Raw genomic sequence first — 22,345 nt, forward strand, 5'->3', positions numbered from 1 at the left:
CTAACTGAAGAATAAAACCAAGTGCAAAATAACAACAAAAATAAATATTAAAAAATACAATGTAAGATAAAGATGTCTTCAGGGATGAGAACTTGAACTCATGCCTTAAGTTTATCCTGTTACTGTTGCATTTGAGCTAAAATCCACAGGAATGTTAATGTGTCCCTGGATCAATCACTATATATATAAACCTTTAATGTTCTTGGGATGTATTCCTGGTATTTGCACTCCGCCAAAGTATTGCTGGGGAGCGGAGGGGGAGGTCAGACAGCATAGTAGTATTATTTCAAGAATTGTGGATTTTCCATAGGCTGTTTGAAAGTAGCGTTATTGTGTATGTCTTAAAGGTGAAACCTACATCTATTTGCAGCAATGGACTGTTCATATGTGTTGTCAAGAAAAGGGGAAGATAAGTTTTTGAGCAATGTGGGCAAAGCATTTGGAGTCGTACTGTTTGTAACACAATTCTGTTCCTTTTCCCCTTTACTTCACTCCTTTTTTATTCCTCTGCTTATTAATTTTGTGGTTGCGTTAATCCTTTAATGCTGTTATATGCATTTGTGTTAAGTTTGTATAATACAAACTAATATAATGACAAGAAAAGCAAGATAAATTTATTATTTTTAATATTATTTTCATTGGGATATCATAATAAATCCCAGTGTTCTTAATGGAATTTTTACCTTCTCTGCATATGACTGGGATTTGCATTATAAGATAAACACAGTTTAAAAGAAGCAAACTTACTCTTATTTAAATTGTATTTTTAGTCATTTACCTCATAAATATTTGCTTATTTTTTCTTTACAATCTGCTTTGATTGTTTTAATTGACATGATACAATTAATCAAACATTAAGGAACAAGAATTGTAAGATATAAACTGGTGTTTAAAATCCAGGTTTTCAGTTAGTTTTGACAAGGAAAATGTTGTACAAGTAAACTAATGTACTGAAAGTTAAAACAAAATACAACTCAGAGTAGGGGGTAGACGGCCTGGTCTTTTCAAGGTTTTAGACCATAACTCCCAATAATTTTTTGATACTACTTTATTAAAGATAATTGTGAAATAAGAAAGAGATGGAAGGCTTCCAGATGTTTTTATTTTTAAAAAACTCAGTTGTAAACATTTTACTAGTACTAGTAAAATACTAGTAAACAAAATCAACTTTTTTTCCAATCAGGTGATATTTAAAATATTTATGTATACTTGCTACCATGTCCTTTTTCAATACAAACCAATAGTAGATTAACATAAAGCTGAAAATCCAAGTCATATGTTCTGCAATACATTGGGATGATATGCCTTCTTATAATGGCCATGTTTTATGTCATTTATGTCACTAACGTTGGCTCTTGCATTTATAATTCTATTATACTTTTATACATCAGCATTTGGATAAATGATTTTGAACCATTAATATATTTTCCTGGTTAAAATTCTCTGAGATGTTCTTAATAAGAGTCTTAGATAATGAATTTGGGCAAACTCTGGAACAGTCTTTACAGTATTATCATTCTCATTAATTTTCAAAACTACCCACTGTGTTGAGATGATCGTCATGGGCCTAAGACTTCAATTTGGCTAAATATTTTTGCATATATTTCAACATTTAAGTAACAGATGTTTACAACTTAAGTCTGAATTTCAGTAACGGTTAAATATTTACTACGATGCCCTAATTTATTTTACAATGCTTATCTTAATCTCACTTTTTTAGCCCTGAAACATAACTTTACAAAAAAATATAATTTTCCCAAAATAACAAAATTTGTATTTAGTAAATATAGCCATTATTATTATAAAAATACTTTAATAAAAATAGAATTATTTTCAGAAGAGTTAATGAAGATGGTATGTACTATCCCATTTAAGTTCCACTTTAAGGTGTTACTCCTTTTGTTATCTTCACATACTATTTGTTTCCCAATTGTTTCATTCCTTTAGTGTTCTCATATCAGAGCAGTAAGTATTTCATTACTAGTTTATCTGTCCAGAGGCTTGAGAAGCAGTAACAATTAACCCTCCCTTCACAGTGATTGATACAGGCTTTGCTTTCAATTTGTTCCACTACACAGATCATGAAATTCTGAATGCGATCATCCTTATTGACCTGTATCTTATTGCCTACTTTATTGACAAATTGCATATGCATATATATATATATATTGTGTGTGTATTTGGATTGCTAACAAAGAATTAAAGGGAGACTGATATAGTTATTTCAAACTTATTTGTTCTCATCAGTCAGCCACACCCTTCTGAGATTCGAACCTGGGCTGAGGCCACAGGCTCTTTCTTACTTTGTCAGCTGCATCGGGGAGGGAAGAGGCAGGGGATATATGTTTTGAGTATTTTCAACACCTTGCTGGCCCGCATTTGGGCCGGCAAGGTGTTCAAAATACTCAAGATATAGATAGATAGATAGATAGATAGATAGATAGATAGATAGATAGATAGATAGATAGATAGAGATATATACACACACACACATACATACACATATATATATATATATATATATATATATATATATATATATATACACACACATATATATAATCTCATAGCAATTTATATACACATACACAGTATACACACATACATAAATAGAACCATTCTATCTAAAATAAGGTCTTTAAAAAAATCTTTATTTTCTTTGAAGATGGTATCTGTCAGATAGCAAGACAATCCATTATTTGATTTTACAACAAAAAAGTATATGCTTACATCAGACCAAAAATGTATTCAGCAATCTAAATACATCCTTCCTCCACTGCAACCATAGCTTCCTTCTGAGATAATAGCGAACTTTCTACAGATTGAACCTTATCAGGTACCTTCACCAAAGCAGCACACTCCATAATTTAATTAGATTCTCTACCCCATGATTCTATTCATTTTCTAGAGAACCTGGGCAGACTCCAGACCCAATCTGGAAGGCATACAAGAATCCTTAGGAGGCAGAGCAAGAAAACAAGCATTCACTTGTATAATGAAATTTGTAGCTCTGCCATAATTTTTTGCAACAATACATCTGGTGGACACAGGATTCCACAATGGTTGATTTCAATCTTCTACTGTTACAAAACTGAGTAAGGAAGAACAAGTTAGTACACACAACTAGAACAGTTTTACCAAATCACATGGACTACAGATATTATTCAATCATTCTTCCCAGATTTTTTATGTTAAGAATAGTGGTCAGATAAGCCTGAAGGATACTTAAAACTAGATAGATAGATGAGAGACAAACAGACATGATAGAATCTCAATAGTTGTCTAATCCAATACCACACTTTTTGCAGGAAATCCACTATTACAGCAAATTTGATTTATGACCATTGGCCTGTGATTCACAGGGATCTACAAAACTTGATTTTAGTCTGTATCATTTCTATAGTTTTAAAAAATGATAATGTGCAAACAAATCAATTTATAACTTTATTTCACTTTTATACCTCCACACTCCACATGTACTCCAGAAATATTTAAAATTGGGATGTATTACCTTTTTTAATCCCAATTTTATTTTAATTAGGAGACAAGACACAGAACAGAAAAAATGGCAAAAAGTAAACAGACATAAATTTGCATTTAAAACATTATATCACATATTTTATTGGAAAGCAAAGAAATATTGGTACCAACAATTCACATTAGTTTTATAATTAATGGCATAGAAAACAAATGACTAGCAGAATATTTACCTTCTTTACAATAGTTCCAAAGAATATTAATTGGAATCTCTAGTCTAGAATTCCACAGTGAAATAGTTTTACAAAAAAACAAAATTTCACATTGAACAAATATCTAAAATGTCATGCATTTGGGGAATAATGTTTTGAGGAACCACGTGCAGAATCCTATAAACAAGATACTTTATGGATGGCTGAATCATGCGAACATATATTAGTCATGATGTTAAACTCTAATTGTACATTTTTAACTACAATCGTGTGCAAGAACACAGTAAAACAAAAACTGCAAGCATTAGAAAATAAGAAATTAAATTTAAGAAAATGTAAATTCTAAAATCAAAAGGACATGTGTTTACATTTCAAGTAACTTTCTATATAATTTTTCAATGTACACTACTGAGTAGTCATACATTAAAATGCACAATTACACAGGCAGCAGTAAGATTAAAGAAGTGAAATTCTCTGATAACTATCATACTATATTTGATGTCAAAGAAAACCATCACAGGAAAGTTTTGAAGGTAAAGAAAGCATCAAGGTACAGTCAATATCATTCTTCTAATCAGGAAAACAATTCAAATGCTATATTATCACTTTCACTTGCAGCAAATTTTTCTAAATTAATTGTAAGGAGGGGCGGAGCTATTCACAGAAATTCCTGAGATTCTTATCAGCATACTGTTCAAATGAAGAGCAGTTTAATCAGTAGAGGAATCCTCACATATTCTAATGTCTTGCTGAGCATTCTGCAGGTTAGAGCAGCAGCTGGTACAGGTCATATATCTTTTGTGAGTATCCCAAAAAGGCTCACTGCCAGATTGTTAAATTATGAATAAGCAATGAACAAAAGAATGCAGATACGATAGTGACAAGATAATCCAAGCAAATTTATCTATGACAAATTTCAGAGGATTAACAAATTACATTTACACAGAACAATAGCAACCTGCAAAAATCATGAGCTTATTTTTCCTTAAAACCATCAGCCAAAAAAAAGAAATCCCATATAAATTCACTGCATGCGTTTAAAATTAATTGAACTAGAAAATAAGACACATACAGCTCAATAGTATGCATGTTTTCTTCAGAGTAAATCCAACTTAGTTCAATATACCTAAATAGTTGTGCCAAAGACTGTAGACATAATTAATGACAGAGAAGGGATTATGTTTCTTTTCTTCAAGCAAAATAACACATTTAATGCATGGAATGCTTTATTTGCAGATTATGTAGTACAATACTTTAAAACTGCTGGTTTCTCTTTTAAAGCATGTGTTTTACAATTAATGCCACTACATTTATTTTCAAGCTAAAATGGTTATATTTTAACCATTTATATAATTAACACAATCAGCAATATTTAAAAGCTTCTATTATAAAAAAATTGTAATGTATTCTCTAGAATGTATTCAAAAAACTTAAAATGTTATCAAATGCTTAGGGAATTTATTGATTACATTTATTAAATAATCATCTTATTTGGAAACTTGGTACTGTTGACAATAGTCACTGGTTAAGTATTATTAACTGAAGTTTTAAACTTGGTAAGTGATCTATAGTCTATCTGGCTGGAAACTGTAAAATCACAGGTATACGGAGGAAATGTTTTCAGCTGATTCTAATCATTCATGGCTAAAATGCACATGACTAATTATACCAGATGTGGTTACAACTTTGGAAGTGTAACCATCCGAGAGAATTGCAATGCAGACTTCACTGCGCATCAAAGCATACACTGAGTTTCTTAACTCCTGATCCAGCAAGCAGTAGTAGGGCTCTGAAACTCCTTTGAAAGATGACCAAGGAAAACACACAAGCCTTGGGTAAAAAATACAAGGATGCTTCATTCTCCTACATCCTACATGAGTGCCTCTTTCAAAAAACTGTGTAGACATAAAATACATATAGAGCTAGATCTAGATACACTCTCTGGCTGAGTGTGAAGCTTTAAAAAAATATTCCAGAGATATACATGCTGATCAATTATAAATGGACTCAATTTAGACTTTAAGATATATCTTTTTATTATTTCATTTATTTCTTACTTATTTATTTATTTATTTATTAAATTTTTATACCGCCCTTCTCCCGAAGGACTCAGGGCGGTGTACAGGGCAATAAATATCAAAATATAAATACAAAAGTTAAAAAGAAGTTAAAAAGAATTAAATAATTATGCCCAATATAATACAATAATAAAACTGTGTTAAAACTAAGTCCAACCCCAAACCCATCAGACCAGGCCAGATTGTTCAAATAAATAAGTTTTTAAATCGCGCCGGAAGGAGCAAAGGTCGGGGGCCATCCAGAGCTCAACCGGCAAGCGGTTCCATAGGTCTGGCGCACCCACAGAGAACGCCCTCCCCCTGGGGGCCACCAATCGACAATTTGAACCTACTTCTTTGCAAATATTATTTTTCCATCATGCAATTTAGAAAATTTCAGCCTAGAATATGACAACCTACAAACCATTATTTGTTACAGAGTTAGGAAATTGCAAAGTTATAGGAATTTAAATGATTTGGCCATGTTATGAAAGTAACATTCTATGTATTTGGATTGTGTGTCCGTGTGAGTGTGTGTGTGTGTGTGTGTGTCACCTTTATCCATATGCAGCAGAAATGCTAATACGGTAACTATGGTAATAGTAATAGAAACAGGAACTAAGCAAAGGTACATGGTGCATACTTTCAACAGCACAGCTTCAAGATATGAGATGTACTTGACCATATTGGCTAAGAATTGAGCAATTTGTAGTTTTGCTGGATAGTATCTGGATAGGACTAGATTGCAAAAGATGGAACAGACCACAGCTATGCATTTCAATGATGTAATATACAATTTTAGTGATGAGAATAAGCTGCACAATCTAAATTTTGTATTGGGTTGAGTAAGCATCAATAATAATCTGGAAATGGCTGAGAAAATAGTTAATTCTAAAAGTTTTGTTGGTGCTGCTTACATTTCTGTTGAGAGAGATAATAATATTACTACAGGAAAATCTATGGGGCCCGTGTCCTATCTTATGAAAAAGAATGCTTGATCTTATATTTATTATTGAAGGAATAAGTCACCTTTCTGTTTATATAGATAACTTTAGAGAGGTTTCTGTAAGAAGAACAATATAGTGATGGTTTTTTTTTCTTTTCCTGGGAAGATTTTTTAAAAATTTAAGTGCAAGGAAATCGTACATAACAACTTCAGGAATGGCTGAAAGACTTAGTATCTGCACTTCTTGTTACCTGGAGCAGCTGGAAGGTAACTTTTATCTCTCCTTTTAACTGTGGATTTTCTGCCAACATCAGAGATGGAGATTCAGCATATCTTTAAACTTCTGCAATAGCATATCTTAGACCATTTTCAGCATCCCTTTCTTTGCACTGTGCATGTTAATCAAATTCCAATGGCTTTATCCACAGTGTTTGCATAGTTTTGCACACATGCAGTTCAGAAAGCCTCTGCACACATGTACATCTGAATCCCATGAGACTCTAGATTACAAACTAGAAGTTTGAAACTGAAAAAAATGCTTAAGGAAGCAGTTAATATATAAAAGGGAAAAGGATCATCCTCAAAAATTTATTTTATTTTTCTGTATTCTTATGTTTTTACCTTTTTCATTCAAGCATTTTAACCATTAATTTTAATAACTATAGAAATTTAGTGGCATATTTACACACCCATGTTAACTTACAATATAAAAACATGTTTGCCAAGCAATAATCATAAAAAATGCCAATATTAAAATTAGCATCTAATTAATATTTTAATGCAGTCTTTTAAACTTCAAATGCAGGCATTTTAATATAATCAATTATTCACTAAGTCAACCAAAATGCAGAAGAAACATAATAATCTAGACTTACATGAAAATTTATGCTTTATTAAATATAGAAAATGATGAAAAAATGTGTGATTAACCATTCATCAAGTTTATGAGTAATTCTTTTGTTTTCTACCAAGCAAGGTTTTCTGAATCTCTATGTGAACCACTGGTTTATACAAAACTGAAGGATAACAGTCAACTTGGTATTCGGTTATATTTTTTCACAAATAGGATCAGCGACTATGTGCTATTATAAAGGTGAAGGGATAAACAACACATTCTACAAAAGTCCGTTTTTATCTTTACATCCAACATTGTAAAGATTCAGTTGTTCAGCCTTTGGCATTGACCCTACACCTTGACCTATAAAGTCTATTACCTACAAGTGTTTGAATATCCTGTTTTTCATTCAACAGGGCTGCAAAGTTGTTTTTTAGGTAGAGAATTATTTTTACTCCAAAAAATAAATTAACAGAATGTCTATATAGTACCCTAACTGAAATGGGTAATTTTACAATGAACTAGGTTATTTGAAATAAAATGAGCATTAATCCACAATGAAGTTTATCAAAAATCATCAAAAGTGGGAAATGAGGTAGCAAAAATCACTAATTTGAATAAAGTGCAGAATCAGTGTTGCTTTACTTCTTTAAACCTATTAGCCATTCCCTGGCTAAAGGTGAACAACCAAGGTACAGCTATCTCCCTGCAAATCACAATTAGTTAGCAGCATTTCAAAACCACTTTTTTAAAAAATCTGTCTTATTCCATGGATAACCTCGCACAAGGTATTTTTTTCCACAGCCCGTGCATCTGATATTATCATTACTTCCAGTTCTCAATTGCAGAGCTAATGTACCCAGTATACACCCCTATTATTGCTCCTCAGCCACCGTTATAGAAAAGCACTGACCTGGGACTGGACTTGCCAGGGAAAAGATTATCATATTAATTTCTAGCTTGTAATCACCATTATCATAATCTAGAGCCCCTCTGAAAAAAAGGCACTTTCCTACATTTTCAAATACAATACTGCAGAATGCATGCATTGGCTTGGAAAATTTACAATGCTATATCATCTTGCTAATTGATAAATGTCTGGTTATATGGCTTCTCTGCTAACCTTTATTCCACTGCATGTTTTCATGGTATGTATTGTGTGAATACCGTCTTTCAAAACTGAATGGTATTAAAAAAACCACCCTATCAATACAGGTGGTCTTCGACTTACAACCATTTGTTTAAAGTTCAAAGTTACAGCGGCATTGAAAAAAGTGACTTATGACCATTTTTCATACAAACATTGCAGCATCGCCATGGTCACATGATCAAAATTTGGATGCTCGGCAACTGGTTCATATTTTAATTGCAGGGTCATGTGATCAACATTTGCGACCTTCTGACAAGCAAAGTCAATGGAGAAGCCAGATTCACTTAACAATCACGTTACTAACTTAACAAATGCAGTGATTCACTAAACAACTGTGGCAAAAAAAAGGTTGTAAAATGGGGCAAATCTCACTTGTTTAGTGGCTACTAGGATCATTTACAAATACAGTAATAAACAGTAATAAAAAATTAATTTTCCAATCAATGCACACATTTACAACCAAATTTCATGTATCTGACAACAAAAATCTTCAGTGTGCAACTGATTAAGGTCTGGTCAGTTTCAGGCAGCAGCCTGCTGAAAGTTCTAATCAATTAATTAAAGTCACAGAGCTGAGCTTGTTAACTTCTGGTTAGCACTTTTTAGGTCCTGCACTGAGGAGAAAAGCAGGTCAGAAAGAAATAGCTTATTTAAGCAATTTTGCCAACCTGAGAGGGGAGAAAGATAAAATAAAAATAACTGTCAGGCATAAGACGTTATAAAAGAGGACTTTATCTGAATGAGATGACAGCAACCAGTGATCTTTGCAATGCTTTTCTGTCATGTATTCACTTAACAACCGTGTCGCTTAATAACCAAATAATTAGAACAGAACACGGTTGCTAAATAAGGAGAGAGTGGAGTAAGTAATAGAAAAGCAGTTTCCTCGTAAGTCAACTGCAAATTACTGTACCAGGGAAGTTATATTTCATTTCATATATTTCCCAAGTCTCTGTCCATGTAAGGCCAAAATAAATTTTCAAATTTGCCAAATCTAAGATCAGTAAAAAATAAACAACTTATCTAAAATGGGCACAAATACAATATAATCAGCAGATATTTACATACAGAAACAGAAGAATCTCTAGAATAAATCTTCTGTAAATCTTGGTAGGAAGTGAGATTCTCCTCTATAGCCTCTTATTAAGGGGCATATTTTTGCTAAAAGATGAACTTTTTAATCATATGATAAATTTCTAAGGGAATGAGGTATGTTTAGTCTAATCAAGAGAAGGCTCAGGGGACATGATAGCAGTCTTCCAATACAAGTAGTCCTCAACTTACAACCACAACTGAGCCCAAATTTTATGTTAAGTGGGAAATTTGTTAAGTGACTTTTACCCCATTTTACAACTTTCCTTGTCACATTTGTTAAGTGGATCAAAGTTGTTAAATTAGTAACACAGTTGTTAAGTGAATCTGGTTTCCCCATTGTCTTTGCTTGTCAGAAGTTTGCAAAAGGTGATCACATGACTGTCATAAATATGAACCAGTTATAAAGCACCCAAATGTAAATCAGGTGACCATGGGGACGCTGCAATGGTCATAAGTGTGAAAAATTGTCATAAGTAACTTTTTTCAGTGCCATTGTAAGTTTGAACAGTCATTAAGTGAACTGTTGTAAGTCAAGGACTGCCTACACTTGAAGGGCTGTCACAGAGAAGAGGGTGTTGATTTACCTTCCAGAATTGTGGGTGCTGCACTACTAGAGGTTTTCAAGAAAAGATTGGACATCTATTTGTCTAGGATGGTATAAAGACTCCTGTTTTGGGCAGTATAAGGGCTCCTGTTTTGGACTGGAAGACCTACAAGGTCCTTTCCAGCCCCCTGATTCTATATTTCTAAACCAGACTATTGTCATTTGATTAATAAGAGACTATTCTAGTGGCCACAGACACCAAAGCAACATAATGAAATACTATCATTTCCTAAAGGAATGGACATTATCCAGGTTAATTCTGTTTGTTTCAACATGGATATCTTGATATTACAATTCTTTTTTCATTTTGAAAAAGAAAATAACTAATACAATGCAGAAACACAATTTACTTTTGTATCAACTTATTCTATGTATTTTCAGCTCTAGCTAATATATTGAACGATTGAATGAATTCTTTATTATGGCCAAAGGCCAGCTATGTTTTAATGTTTTGATTTCAGCAGTGAAACCTGCCTCTTTATAAACAGAACTGCAACCAATTGTGACTGTCACACAGGAGAACATACATCTATGTTGGGTTTGGTTCTTTGTCCTGTTATCCCCCTCTCATACACATCTTGTTGTATTCCAGAAGACTGAATAGCTATACTAGAGATTTTATAAGTTGTACAGAAGATGTAAAAATAATTTTAAGTGCAACAGTCAGACCCTTCTATACATATGACTTTAGTCTGCATTTATTCTTGAAGATCATGCTATCTTGAAGGTAAGCAATATTATACACACAGCAACAAGAGTTAAACATAGTAAGTCAAAGAATTGAAACGCAAAGGATAAGAAATATAGTTAAATCTAGAATGTATCAACTCCATTCACTATACTTTTCTGAACCTATTTTTGCAATTCATCCTTGCTTACACCATGCCCATGCATGGCTTCATAGTTTGCCTTTGTTCCTTTAAAATTCCTACCCCTTTGAGAATCTCATCTCTTAACAAATGTTGAGACTTGTAGTCCAACCAATCGCTTAACAATTGTTCAAAGTTATAACAGACCTCCCCAGAGCTACTTAGACCCATTTTGGGAGTTATAACAGTTGCAATCATGTGATCACATCAGTCATATGATCACATTTTGGGTTCATGCCAACTGGCCCATCTTTACAGCTATTTGCAATGTCCTGCATTCCTGTGATCATGATTTACTTTGCTGGTTTCCAGCATTTACTTCCAATTTCTGGCAAAAAAACACACAATGGGGAAAAATTTTCACTTAACAACTGGTATGTTAATTTAACTGTCCTAAACTTAACTATCTTAAAAACCAGTAGTAACTTCAAATCTGGTGATGTGATGCAACTTACAATCAGAACTCCAGGCTCAATTCCAGTCCTTAGTCAAGGATCACCTGTATGAATTTATTTCTGCTTCTTTGCCACTTATCAGCAGGATGGGGGGGAGAGAATTTTCCTTGTTTAACTAAAATACTGTAATAAAATATTGCCTGAAACCCAGACTTGGGTTTACTTTACTATGTTAAAAAGTAGCTTCACCTTTGGGTTAAATCTGGTAAACCCCAAAGTCTCATGGCACTTTCCTCAAGTCACCAACATTCTCTTCCACATTGACCCATATCAAGGCTTCCCAACCTACATTTCAGAGAACCTATAAGTTGCAGTACCACATCTGGCCAAACCTGAATGCAAGAATTAATTACAGATTGGCTGAATTAGTGCTTAGATATTTAATAAAATAAATATTTAATAGAATAGTAGAATTTCAACAAGGAAAAAAAGGAAGAAGCCAATGGCAACTCACTGTCATATTAGCTCCACAAAAACTACTGGTTGCTTTTGGTTACTTTAACAGAAGTCGAGTTCAACTCAAGGTTAATTTTCTCAACTCAGTGAAAATCAAGATCTTGATTTTGTGCAGTATACAGCCAGTAAAATTGTTACTGGTATTTTAACTTTTAACGTATTTCCATAAGATGTAAATTATTAATTTATAAACGGGTAATCCTTGACTTATAACAGTTCATTTAGCAACTGTTCAAAGTTACAACGGCACTGAAAAAGTGACTTATGAAATACATTTTTCACACTTATGACCACTGCAACATCCCCATGGTCAAATGATCAAAATTCAGATGCTTGGCAACTGATTCATATTTATGATGGCCGCAGTGTCCCAGGGTCACATGATCAACTTTTGTGATCTTCTGACAAGCAAGGTCAATGGGAAAGCCAGATTCACTTAACAACTGCAGTGATTCACTTAGCAACAGTGGCAAGGAAGGTCAAAAAATGGAACAAAATTCACTAAACAAATGTCTCACTTAGCAACAAAATATTGAGCTCAATTGTGGGTATAACTTGAGAATTATCTGTAATTTATCCTGGAGTAAGCCTTCCATTGCCACTTTCCCACCCAGAGATCTACAGAGCCCTCAGCTTGCTATTCCTGAGGCAATGTTTAAGAACCTGCTTTCCCCTCCCCACCCCCAGGATTGAGGCTAAATTGATCGTGTGGGGAAAGGGATCTCCTTTTTAGTGGTGGTTTTTTTTTGTGGTTTGCTTCCATATGCCAGTTACTTCACGCTACGTTATATATTGCTCCTTTTGTATTTCATTATGGTGTTATTTTTTAAGTCTCCCAGATTGTGGGATGGTGTGTGTGTGTGTGTGTGTGTGTGTGTGTGTGTGCGCACATAGAAACATGTCAATTAAATTAATGTTAAATTCTCCAAATTACGGTATATATGTCAAGAATTTGGAATAAGTTCATATTTTGGAATCCCCACAAATATATGCTCAACATCCAGAATTCAGCCCAAACAAGGAAGTCTAATGTAGCACAAGCTTCTGTGCATAAAGTGTTATCCACATCGAGCAAATGTATAGAGAGAAAAAAAATCAAAATACTCATACCATCTGGAATTAGCCATTCCTTTGTTCAAGCATGTCCATTTATAGGACAGCAATAGAACCAGGAGGCTGAAATATCTCCCAATGGTTTGCATTATCATAATTTTCCCATCTGTATTACCTTTCATCAATCTCCTTAACATTGGAAATGCCCAAGTTAAAAGTTGTGTTAAGAGAATATATGGTACCAATAAATGAAAAAATAGCTTTGATGATTGCTCCCCAAAATAATCATATTCTCTGCTTCTACATATGACAATTATTATTTATCAATAAATATTGACTAATTATGATCAGAGGCATAAAATTAGATGCCCTTTGTTTTATTAAGTAACTAAGGCGCCCCACTCCTAGCAAAAAGACAATCCAACCTGCAGAGGTCTAGATATTACTATACAATATTCTCTTATTGTCAAATCACCATAACAAAATTATTTTGTGTCCAATTCAGATAATTAGGTGATTTTATATATATATATATATATATATATATATATATATATATATATATATATATATATATATATATATATATATGTATATGTATGTGTATGTGTATGTGTATGTGTATGTGTATGTGTATGTGTGTGTATGTGTGTATGTGTATGTGTATGTGTATGTATGTATGTATGTATGTATTGTTTCTTAAAAGAAACAAATGAATTTACAAAGGTCAGATGGGTCATACTCAAATAGTACTCGATTAAGCTGTTCACATATGAGCCCAAACTAGGGTTTTAACAAGCTATGTACATATTCAGAGTTCAAGTACTTTCTCATCTCTCATCTACCACGCCATTAAGACAAGAATTTCCTTCCGTTTAAAGCAAACTACAATGACACACTGCATGTGAACTTGAATAACATATAGCTAATGTTAAGAAAACAAATCAAACCGTAATCAGAAGTGATGTTTTCTGTAAAATAGTTAATACTAATCAAAATTAAGTGAGATTCAGATATGAAGATTGCAATGGGATAAGAACAGAAGTCTCTTCATAGACATTTTGGAGAAGAGAGAAGAAATACATACAAGCCTAAGGCTCAACCATACTTATTCTACAACATTAAAGTATGTCTTGTTGTTAAAGCCAAATGCATCCAGTAAGGCACAAATTGATACCAAACTGACCATTTGATGAAAACAGAACATGCGACTCAACTGACAAAGAGAAAGATGAAAAGAATCCACAGACAATTATCAGTTCTCACCCAACCACTTTTTCATGTCAGAACCTGTGACAGAACAGTATAGTATGAGCCTTTTCTTCACTACACAGAGTTCAGTTAATCTGGGATATATTGCAAACATTTAATGATTTGAGGAAGGTCAACATACTTAATTTCGATCATGCAACACCATGTTTGAAGGGGGAAAAAATCAGAAGTATTCTGAATTAGTTCTGAAAGACCTCAGGGCATTGCTAATCATTAGTTGTGTTGAGAAAATAACTGATTTAGTATCATATAAATGAGATTCTATGTAAAAATGAGACCAGCATGACCTTTGTTACGTAACATAATTAAGGTGCTCAAAGACCCTTTAAATTAAGGGAATACTTTATATTTTTCTAACACCCAAATTAAAGCTATTAAATATATATTCAATTGGGTCAATAAATAAGAATTTTAAAATTAACCTTTTGAAAAATGTAGCATATGTTAGCTTGTTCCTATTTAAAGTGTATAATTAATGAATGCTGTTTCTATTAAATAAGATTTTTATTTATTTTCCCAAGGAATGTATAGCGATTTTAAAGATGATACTACTGCTGGCATATCCTTCAGCATAATACACAAGCATAAATCATTAATGAATACCTCAGTTCTAAGCCATGTTAAAATAAAGAACACAGGAGATAATTTGTTCTATAGTTGATAGATGGCAAGAACTACACCCCCCCCCCAAAAAAAACAAGATTGCATATGGCTTTTATATAGGAAAAGCATTTTTTGGAATCAGCAACAGTTTTCATATATATTTCCTTATTAGTCCTTACTTCTGCAAATATGGCATTATAATACATTACGATTACCAAATCACGATTTACAGGCACTCGGTATCTTAAGGTGCCTCACTCAGAAAGAGCTACAAATTCTTTTACACAAAGTTGGAAGGCAATCACAGAAAAACTTAATGTAAAATATGTTTTTTTTTAAAAAGCCCACCCCATCACACTGAGATTTTTTACAGAAACCCAGAACATAAAAGTTCTAGTGACTGATATACCATAATTAATTAGCTGAACCCTATCTACAAGTATGTTAAAGAATGATTTATAAAAACAAAGCTTGTATTTTAAGACTGAGCTTCTCTAAACACTTCATAAGATCTCTTATAAAATATTCAACTAAAGCACTTAAACAAATACTGGGTCTTACCAAAATTATTGCCAAGCCTCTTTATGAAACTTGTAAAAAATTCAAGTGTTTCAAAAAATGCCTTTCCCATTTAAAGCCACTCATTTAAAACATTACTGATGATATCAATACTCTGTACTTTTTAGTAAGATATTGATATATTGTACTTAAATATGAATGAACACAAAATAACAAAACAGCATCACAGTAATAGTATTTGAATAAATTTAATTATATAGCTTAATGAAGTAAAGCATTATGTGCAACAGAAGTATTGTGATAACACTCTCATATGAAAAGTCAAAAATATATTGACTTGTTCACTATTTCACGCAGGATGCAATGCAACAGCTTAAGTGTTGGATCTAATGTGCTATTTGCAGTATTGTACTCACAACAGGTGAGATGCTGGTTACAAGATATATTAAGCAAAACATGCATGTGGTTGAAAATTACAGAACAAAACACTAAAAATATTTAGTACATTACTTGTTGAAAAATACTTAACACTCTGATATGAACATCAAAAGATATTTCATTAACCTAGAATAAAACAAATCAAATATTTCAAGCTATTAATATTACTGCAACTACTAATCCATAAATCAGGAATCAGAAATATTGTGGTAATTGGGAGGTTCTGTTTAATAAAGGTCATTATAACTCCTAGCTCCACAGCTATAAGATGTAATATCCTCTCTGGTACCTCTATGATATGCCCATGCATTACTGTTCTTGTTGACAGTCTGTTGCCTTGGAAATATTTCATTATTTCAGTTTTTCCATTTGTAGACCCTTGGCCTTGTGATATGAAGGCCACCCTATTTCATATTTTCGATTATCATTTAAGCAATCTTCTGGAGCTATTTATATAAAAGCAAGTGTTAGACAATGCATATCATCATTTATCATTGCCGTGTTTAAGCATATACTGTAGAAAGAAATACCAAAAAATGAACAGCTTTGTTCCACTTACTTTACAACAGCAGCACAGCAATAGGCTTTACAAATCACTGCAGACATATCTTATGCATTACATTTGTGTCTATTTAAAGCACATTCCTATGCATATCTACTGAAAATGAGCCCCACTGAATTCAATGGTGATTACTTCCAGGTGATTGTGTATAAGATTGAGTTCCTAAGATATATCCAGAAAACTGCAAAACATTCAAAATTGTTTGTTAACACAATGTATTTTTAACATGAAAAATACATTAAATTCAAGTCTATGCTTTTTTCCTCCCCCCAAAAAATAAAATTTGAAAATTAACTATAGCTACTAAACATCATTTTAAGACTATCTCACCAACTACAGTCTATTAGTATTTATTAAAAGTGTAGTAGATTTATTTCAATGAGATACGCACAATCCTACATTTGCTCACATGTAAATCTGTCATTTCAATTCAAAAAGTGTGCACAAAATTGTTGCCTTAATCTCTATAACAATTTGCAGTATTAAAAAAACAAGCCAAGAGGTAGTTTTAATTAATACTAAGATATAAAGTGTATATTAATAAAATACTGAGGATATATCTATTGAAATATAATTCTATTCTTCAAAGCACTATGAAGCAGCAACAGTTTGACATATCATGTCTTATTTAAGTCCTCCTAATAATTCATGTATAATTTCATCATAAACTAGTTGGAGCACAATAAGCAGTGACAATAACTTAGGCCTGGGGCATAAAATAATCTAGACACCAGGGCAAGCTTTGGGTTATTGGTCTTTCATGAATTAAAGTTACCCCCACCCCCCCACTGAAATTATTACTCATTCCACTCCCTACACAGGATAAAACTACTCTGATCCAACCTTTAAGATGACAGCATCAGAGCTGAACAAGAATATGTTATTAAAGGGCATTAAATTAAATACAGTATATCCTCCTACAACTTCAATCAGAATTTCAGACCAAGTGTTATTTAGTACAGCTCTCAAGTGAAGCAGAATAACAAATTGCACACTTTGATTTACCTTCTTCGAATGCCAAATGGAGACAGGTGATAAAGAAAGCACTCATGCACAGGCTATGAAGTTTCCCCTAGAAATTAATTCTATCTTCAAGATTCCTATCTCAGAAAAATTCCCAAAATGGCACACAAATATGCCTCTGCTGCAGAGATTACTAAAGCTGTCCCAGCAAACATACTTATTACTAACATAGTACTAGGCTCATAAAGAAGAATATACAACTCTATATACCAGTAGTTATGAATTGGCTTTCTTTCCCTGAGATGTACAGCTTTACATACAGGATAGAGCACTCCTCTATAATGAATGGTAAGGTACACATGCTTTTCAGTCACTGGAAGACACTGAAAGTTCATAGGAAAGGAGTGATAAAGTAAGTTCAAACCTAATTCCTAAATGCTATAAATATTACCAATATTTCCAACCTGACTCTATGCAAATGTTACCGGCAGTCCTGAAATGCAACAGTTTATACCATCAATGAAGCAATAAGTACAGGATGATGATCCAAAGTGGAACAGTTATTTAGATTGAGATATCTCAAGGAAAACTGAATCAGCTCAAATCCAAAATACCAGCTCTAACGCTATAGATTACACATGCAGATAAGGATTCTCTTACAGACACATGCAAATTTAAATTCACTCCCTTTGAGATGCCACTAGAAGCTGATTATTGCACTCTCTTAAGTATTTAAAAGCTACAGTACAGTCTGGTAATCTATCAGCCTGTAATGCGTGGACATGTTATGTTTTTTTAAAAATAGATTTTGAAATAGGAAATAGGAAATTTTATATCTTAACTGAGTTATTCAATAGAATCAGTTATGCTAAAAGTGAGCACAAGGGATGACAAATACCATATGCACACTGATTTTTTCCTCATATGAAATTGACCCTCATTTGGTAACATCAGGTGAACTTTTAAAGTATGCAACTTGTTAGCCTTCCTTACAATGATGTTCTACTCCAGCTATCATGTTCCTTAAGTCTCTAGGCAAGCTATACACCATCATCAGTTGTTTCCTATGACGTCCTACTATTTTGATCCCAGAGTGGGAGGCCTACGGAGGAGGTTCAATCTTATCTGGCTCAAAGGCCCTAATGCATAAGTCTTCCCAAGTCCCAACTCCACTTCTAGAAGGAATAATTCTAATTACCCATAAAGTACCTTGATCATTCTCAGATCAGGTACTATAGGCATTAAACCCTGGCAAATCCCCCCTCAAATTATTTGACAATATTTTGCAAGAAAGTTCAACTGCTTTGGTAAAGAAGCGCACGTGGTTTTTTTTAAAAGGTTTTCACAGCTCAAATTGCTATTCCTTCACACTTCCATTGTTTCCAGTGGCTCCTCCAGAGGTTTCCGCTACTTTCAATGGGCCAGGCAAGCATTTGCCTCTTCCTCAAGGCTTCCAGCTGGCATCCTTCTCTAAAGATGCACAGTAACTCGACAGCTGCAAGTATCTCACTAACTACAGAACCGAACGGGAGCAACAATAAAAGTACAAGGGATGGCGGGAGGGGAAGACGAAAGCAGGAAACCTTAAAATGACCCCGCTAGCCCGGCTTCCTTTTAAAGCAAACTCTTTAGGACTAAGCTTTTCCCGGGCAATAAGTAACTTCAGGACTAAACCCGGGCGATTCCAAAAAAAAAAGGGGGGGAAGGGGAGGAGGGACACACACACACGAGGCCGAAGAGTTGCTGCTTAGCTTGAACTAAACTTGCGCCAGCAGTTGTGTGGCGTCCCAGCAAGCTCCTCTCCTCTTTCGGCCTAGCTGCGCGAGCCCAACCACTCTCTCTCCGCTAAGCAACGCCGGGCCTGGCAAAAGCCGTTTTCCTCACGAACCCCCTACCGCCCCTTTGCTCCGCTCCAACCTGCCGTGGTCCTCCCTCCCCCATTTGTCTAGACCAGGGGTCGGCAACCTCGGCTCTTTTATGACTCGTGGACTTCAACTCCCAGAATTCCTGAGCCAGCTGGCTCAGGAATTCTGGGAGTTGAAGTCCACGAGTCATAAAAGAGCCGAGGTTGCCGACCCCTGGTCTAGACCATCCAGCCGAAAAGTTGCCTCCCGGGAATTCCGCCTTTTCCCCCCTCCTTCCGCCTCCCTCCCCCCCCCCGTGCGCTCAGCCAGACACCGACGACTACTGCGATGTGGGGTGGGAGGTGCGGGCTCCCTTCTGCCGTCGCTGCTACTGGGGCGAGCCTAGCGAGTGTCGTGGATCTGTCGGCGGCGGCAACAGCCGCGAAACGTGCATGCACCACGAGAAACTCCCGAAACCCAGCAGCGCGAGCGGGTCCGTGGCCACCCCTCCCTCCGCTTTTCCCTTTCCCGGGCATGGAAGCCAAGCGAACCAGACCCAAGGTGGCGAGCGGCGGCGGCGGCAGTAACGGCGGAGCGCTTAGACCCAGGCAGGCACTGCTGCCTCGGGTTCAATATAGAGAAAGTGTTACCGTTCTCGCCTGGAAGGATCCTGCTGAAAGCTTGGCTTGGTGGGCGCCATCTTCCTGGGCTTTTTTTTTTTTTCCCCTTTCCTCTCTCCCTTACTTTTCCCCCTCCTTGTGTTGCTGTGTGGTGTTGTGTCTGGCGGCGGCGGCGGCGGCCCTGCTTAAGACAGGCAGGATGAGGAAAAGTAGTGAGGCCAATGCATTGCGGGCTCCCGCTCCCCGGCGCAGCAGTCCTGCCGCAGGTTGCTTCGCTTAGCTAGCGCCGCCGCCGCTGCTGCTCTGACCGCAGCCGTCCATAAGCCGAGGAGCGGAGAGAGCCTAGGCTCCGCTGCCTCCGAAGACATACCAAGCCCGGCGACGAGTGGCCGGCCGCAGCTGAGTGAGAAAGCGCGCAGCCCCAGTGGGCAGCCCGGCCATTGGCATCGCCCGGCAGGTGTGACTAGGCACACGGAGAGGGAGCCCGCGGGACTGGCCTTAAGCGCGAGGCCAAGCCATAAGCAGGGAAGGGAGAAGCCTCCGTTCTTCAGGCTTGGCTGCTGTGGAAGTATTTGGGAGCATTTTCCAGCTGCTTCCCCAGCTCCGGCGCTCTGACTCTGGCGTGCAAGGGACAGGAAAGCCTCCGCTGCCGGCGCAACAACGCCACTCAGTTGCAGTTTCGCATACTTTCCTTCTCTGGAGTAGCAGAGCCAGACAGGGAGAGGGGAGGGAGGCAGACAGACTAGGAAGCCGTGGACACACAGTCGCTGCTGGGAGAAATTCCGGCAAAAGCCAGCGGATATTCGGGGAAGACCCGAATGCACGTGGGATAAAAGACAAAATTGGAGAACGGTGTTGTTTTTTTTAAGAGGTGTTGGGTTTTGTGTTTGTACATATACAACCGGTGCACAGATTTGAGCGCGTGTGCGTCTATTAGCATACGTGCATGTCTTTATGTACACAACCTATGTGTCTCTATGGAAGAGGAGCGACATCCTTCAGCTGCACGAGCTGCACATGCGTCTGACTCTTGTCCTTCGTCCAACTACCGTATACAACTGAGTGGACGTGTGACTGCGCAAAAATGGGTGTAGAATTCTATCATCGGGACGTATTACTACCGTATTTCTTCTGGCATATCGATAGCTCACCCTGTTGGAGAAAGTTCATTTTGTTCTTACAGACTCCCACTGTGCCGGATCATAAGTTAATGAAGAAATTTCGGATATAACAGGTGGGGACGAACAGAGTGGCTTTTCAGGAGGTCACAGGAAAAAAACCGGTTTTATGTTTTTTTTTTTAAAAAAGGGTCCAATTTCAAACGTTTTCCTACAAATATGTCTTGATTCATCTTAAAAAGTTGCTCCGTATCACTAATTTACTCAGTCGCTTCATGGGGAGGAGGGAACAAGAGGTGCTGAAGCGGAATTTTGATAGAAGTTAAGCGGAATGCAACAGATGCACGCGTGCGTAGGTATGCGAATAGCTGCATAAGGACTTTGCAAATGCGGAAAGTTTAGCTGGAGGGCGCAGTCAGTGACCCCAAAAATATGATCTCTGCCACTGGAGGCAGATAATTTGACCTGTCTTAAGTCCCTCAGGGCTCCGAATAGCAGATACAGCCGATCTAAGAAGCTTCAATGCAGAACCTTACAGCAATCTCTGTGCTTCTAAGAACTGCCTTCTGATTTAGCGCGCAAGAAATGATTCAGTCATAAGGATCTACACTCAAATGAAAAGAAGTAATTCTTATAAAATAGGGAGTCCCGAGTTTTTATCCAGGGGAAATTCCTTTCAAGCTGACAGGGCTGTAAAGCCCCGTTTTCTCCACATGCTCAAAACAATTAAGTTTAACAGGTGTCATCTGGTTTATCCAGTGAGTGAAGGACTAGCAAAATCCTTCTGTTTTACTTAACTGTATGGCAAAACATGGAAGTGTTTTTTTTAATGGATTAAGAAGAAAATTGTCTTACTCTTAAGTGTCCATAGTTTTGGGGAAACACAATTTCCTATGCATCTTAAAAATAAGGAAGCAAATATGGCATATATTGATTGTAAAAAAAAGTATACTAAGAAAACTAAACTTGCAATTACGTTTCAATTAAGCTGGTAGTAGAATCCACTGAGTAAAATGCTCCTTCTCACAACAGTATACATATGTTATCTTTATTATGATAAATAGCTACAGGTTAGAGGGCATTATATTTAATAATCCTTATGTTGCCAATTTTTCAAATATATACTTATTTCTCCAATTTTGTATATCCTAATTAAAATACTGAGAACTGTTCCATATACTTTTTTCTATAGGACAA

General features: G+C 35.8%; 1 protein-coding gene across 5 annotated transcripts in view; it reads right to left on the bottom strand.

Moving 5' to 3' along the window:
• The window catches only part of NPAS3 (neuronal PAS domain protein 3), a gene marked incomplete at both ends in the record, with an annotated part of 777,262 nt that extends 757,152 nt beyond the window's left edge, over positions 1-20,110 (bottom strand). For all 5 annotated transcript variants that reach the window (XM_083352401.1, XM_083352400.1, XM_083352399.1 and 2 more), the window contains one exon: positions 20,061-20,110. In XM_083352401.1, coding sequence (XP_083208527.1) covers positions 20,061-20,110 — 50 coding nt within the window. The remainder of the gene's footprint in view (positions 1-20,060) is intronic.
• Between the last annotated feature and the right edge of the window lie 2,235 nt (positions 20,111-22,345).

The sequence above is a fragment of the Vipera ursinii genome (assembly GCF_947247035.1).
Source record: "Vipera ursinii genome assembly, chromosome: 1".
NCBI lineage: Eukaryota > Metazoa > Chordata > Lepidosauria > Squamata > Viperidae > Vipera > Vipera ursinii.